General features: G+C 33.1%; 1 protein-coding gene across 1 annotated transcript; it reads right to left on the bottom strand.

Annotated features, from left to right (window-relative positions):
- Window positions 1-1,669: 1,669 nt before the first annotated feature.
- LOC122105096 (olfactory receptor 5T3-like) lies at window positions 1,670-2,638 on the bottom strand. Its single transcript, XM_042676204.1, has one exon. It carries the CDS (start codon window positions 2,636-2,638, stop codon window positions 1,670-1,672), a length of 969 nt encoding a protein of 322 aa, XP_042532138.1.
- Between the last annotated feature and the right edge of the window lie 1,411 nt (window positions 2,639-4,049).

The following is a 4,049-nucleotide window of genomic DNA, read 5'->3' on the forward strand; positions in this document are numbered from 1 at the left end:
ATAAATAAATACCACATACCTACATGGTATGATTTTATAACATTTGTTCTTGACAAGTTAACAATTTAAGGTGAAATTATATTTGAATATATTCTCTATACATTTCAATGTGGCTAAAATAAGTTTTGGGATGTTAATAATTTAAATTTTTCTTTTTTTGTAATTGGAAAAATATTGTACTGAGGGGTTGCAATTACATGAGCAAGGGAAAGGGAAAAAAACAATTGCTTAAATAGGGATACAGTTGGACCCATTGTATCAACGAGATGTACAATGTACAAGATGTTATGTCAAAAAATAAACTTTACAACTAAATTTTTCTTCTATTGAAAGCTATCAATAATATTTTTCATTTTTTCAAAAAATATTCCAAATTTTGACTTTATTCTTGTTTTTCAGAGTTTTTCTTTATCCATAATGACTTGTTTTCCTGAATATGTATGTCATGTAGAAATCATATCAATTGTTACTCATATTTTTTATTGTAATTCTTGGAGAATAGAAATGAGAAGTAACTAAATGGCTAATGTCTACTGATATCCTGTTCTAAGTCATCTTGATCTTGTAAAGGCATAGGTCAGATAGTAAAGGCTTTCTTGACCCTTCTTCTATTTCTGTTCTGTCAACGTACATTGAAAAATGGTAAATGGAGTGTAGAACTTTATGGTTAATGTTTAATCTCATCGTTTAACAGAATGAGCATTTACGAGATAGATTGCCTTGTATTCAGAAAACAAAAGTGATTTTAATCATATGAAGAGTACATCCCGAAACTTTGTAATTCCCAATGACAGAAAGTTATATAAATTTTGGTCCTTGAGTCTACAGACTCATTGGTCATATCTGTCATGTTCATATAGATTCTGATGCATGTGCTCTTCGATGTTATTTTACATGTTCCTTTCTCAAGGAACTGTCATTTGTGTAGTAACAATTTGAGAGAACACAAAAATATAACGAAAAAAGAAAAGAAAAACAATAGGGCATCACAGGAAAATTTTCCTTAATACTTTGATTTAATTGGTAGAGAAACAGAGGAGGAAGGATGAGAGCAGACAGAAGTAGAAAGAGGAGTAAATTCATCAATGTTCTAGATGATTGTTTCATGGAATGTATTGAAGAATGATAGTAATGAAAGATTATTACTTATAGATTTGAGAATAATGGTTATGCATGGATCTAGTCTAAAATAAATCTCTCAAATCTAGTTAATTTTTTGAAAAGAGTGTATCAGTCATGCATATATGCATGCATATATATATATATATATATATATATACTTGCATACAAAAAAACCTTGCATTCCTAAAAACTGGTTTCTACTGTACAGTTTTTTTCTTTTTTCAGACAAAATAAAATAATTAAGAAATGCAAAATCGTACTTCCTCTGTACATCACCTTGTGTATACAAAAACAAAAAGACTTTAAATAAAAAAAAAAAAAACAAAAACTAACAACAACACCATTTATGTCCAGCGATATTTAATGTGTATTTGGCATTCAAAAAACACATTTGTTTAAACTGGGAGACACATTTATTTAAACTGGAATAATGTTGCATACTAATAGTTGTAACTAAATCTGATCATTTCTTAGTTTCTGGCAATACAGATTTAGAGGGGCATCCTTTATGTATTCTTTTAGCTTTACTCAATTCTAAAACCATGCATCAATTACCAACTTCTTTCAACAATTTCTTCATTGCTTGCTTCACATCTTTGTTTCTCAAACTGTAGATGACAGGATTCAGCATGGGGATCACAATGGTGTAAAATATCGACACAATCATGTCATGGTTTGAATCATAGCTGGAACTTGGTCTCATGTAGCTGAAGAGGATTGTCCCATGATAAATGGACACTCCAGTCAGGTGAGATCCACACGTGGAGAACACTTTTCTCCTCCCTTCACCAGAACGCATTCTCAGAATGGCCAACAGAATGAAACCATAGGACACCAGGACAATCAGAATAGTGACTATCTCAATACAGCCCACAAAATAGAAGAGTAGAAGCTGGTTTATTTCAGTGTCAGAAGAAGAAATAGCTAGTAGTGGGGGGATATCACAGAAGACATGCCTGATTTCATTGGTTCCACAGAAGGACAGAGTGAAAGTGGCCACCGTGTGTATTGTGCCATGTATAAATCCAGCGACATAGGAAGCAATGATGAGAGGCACATAGACTCTGGGTGACATGCTCATTGAGTAGAGGAGAGGATTGTAGATGGCAACATACCGATCATAAGCCATTGCAGCCAACAGAAAGCATTCTGTGGTGCCCAAAGTCACAAATAGAAGCATCTGGGTTGCACATCCAATAAAGGAAATGGATTTGTCTTCTGCTAAGAAATTGACCAACATTTTGGGGGTCACAACTGTAGAATAACAGGCATCCAAAAATGATAAGACGCTGAGAAAATAGTACATGGGGTTGTGGAGGCGGGCATCCCCTATGACCAGTACAACCAGGCCGAAATTTCCTATCAGTGTGAAGAGATATATCGCAAGAAAGAGGAAGAATAAGACAACTTTCAGGTCAAAATCATCTGTGAAGCCCATCAATATAAAGATGGTGACTTCAGTCATGTTCTTTAAACCAAGCCTATGTATGTCCAAGTCTGATGACACTCTGTCCATTGCACTATTGAATTCTTGCTTCCAAATGATGAACCCCATAGGAGTAAAGTCTGTCTCTATCTTTCTTGAATCTATCTGTGCTGAAACACCTTAACTTCTTTGGTAGCAATGAGATCGGCTGTAATGAAGAATTTCAGACATGCACATCAATTTTACTTTAAGAGGTAAATTAAGATATAATTTTCATTCCCTTATTAGCTAATTTTAACCTGTAGACAATCTTGTGAACTAATATAATTTTATATATTTCAATGAATATTACAAGTATTTTCTACCCACGGAATCTGAAAATTCACCAGTGTGCATACATATAAACATACTTGAATACAATATATATTTTAATAAAAAGTACATACCCATAGTAATCCAAGTTTTGTTACACAGCTCATGATATATCTTTCATATTTCAGGCCTCTTAAAATAAACAAGCCAGCCAGGGTCAGTGACTCATGGCTGTAATCCTAGCTACTCAGGAGTTTGAAATCTGAGGATCCCTGCCAGCCCAGACAGGGAAGTTTTATGTCTCCAAGCTCAAATTAACCACCCAAAAATCAGAAGTGGGGCTGTGGCTTAAGTGGTAGAGCCCTATCCTTGAACTGAAGGGCTCAGAGACAGCACCCAGGTCTAGAGTTCAAGCCCCACGATCATCCAAAAAAAAATAATAAAACTCAAATTTACCTCACTGGTAAACGTATGTTTACTATGAAATACTTACATATGGCTTGAAAGTAGGGTGCATTTGGTTTAATTTTTAGCCTGATGAATAGATGGCTTTTTCAAGCAAAAATCATTTTATGGCCACTTTTTTAGCAAATGGCTAATTCTATTTCATAGGTTTTATTTTGGGCATAGGTATACCTTGTTTATTCCTTTTTTTTTTTTTTACAATTTTGTCTTTATATATAAACCCTTTACAAAATTTTAGTCTCTATTATTTATTTACTGTTGTACATCAAATTTTAGCTTACTAATATGAAGCATGTTTCTCTTTCTCAACTCTTGCATTTTTGCAGTTCTTGCAGATACATTTCTATTAAAATTAATTACTGCTATATTTAATAAAATGATAATGTTTCTTATGGAGGTTTCAAAATTATTACAAAATCAAAGCCACTAAGATAGTGAACTAGTTTTTTTTGTCAAAAATGTTATTTAAAAGGACAAATTAAATATTTCATTCAAAGAAATATTTGATTTCTGGATATGCTTTCTGATTATGTTGTGTTTTCCTAATTCAATGAATATCAGGAAAAGGAAATGTGTATTCCAATTACACCAAGGATTTATGAATAGAAACAACCTACACCTTACCCCAACAGAATGTGATATTCTCAACAATAAGGATTTTACTGTGCGCTTCTTGACAAGCAGATTTGTTGTTGTTGTTAAGTGAAAGTAAGTCTGTGTGTGA

The sequence above is a fragment of the Dipodomys spectabilis genome, unplaced genomic scaffold, assembly GCF_019054845.1.
Source record: "Dipodomys spectabilis isolate Male_0828 unplaced genomic scaffold, ASM1905484v1 ptg000030l, whole genome shotgun sequence".
Lineage (NCBI taxonomy): Eukaryota > Metazoa > Chordata > Mammalia > Rodentia > Heteromyidae > Dipodomys > Dipodomys spectabilis.

Coding starts and splice junctions, on each gene's coding strand:
- LOC122105096 (XM_042676204.1), bottom strand. CDS start 2,638: ATGGACAGAGTGTCATCAGACTTGGACATACATAGGCTTGGTTTAAAG.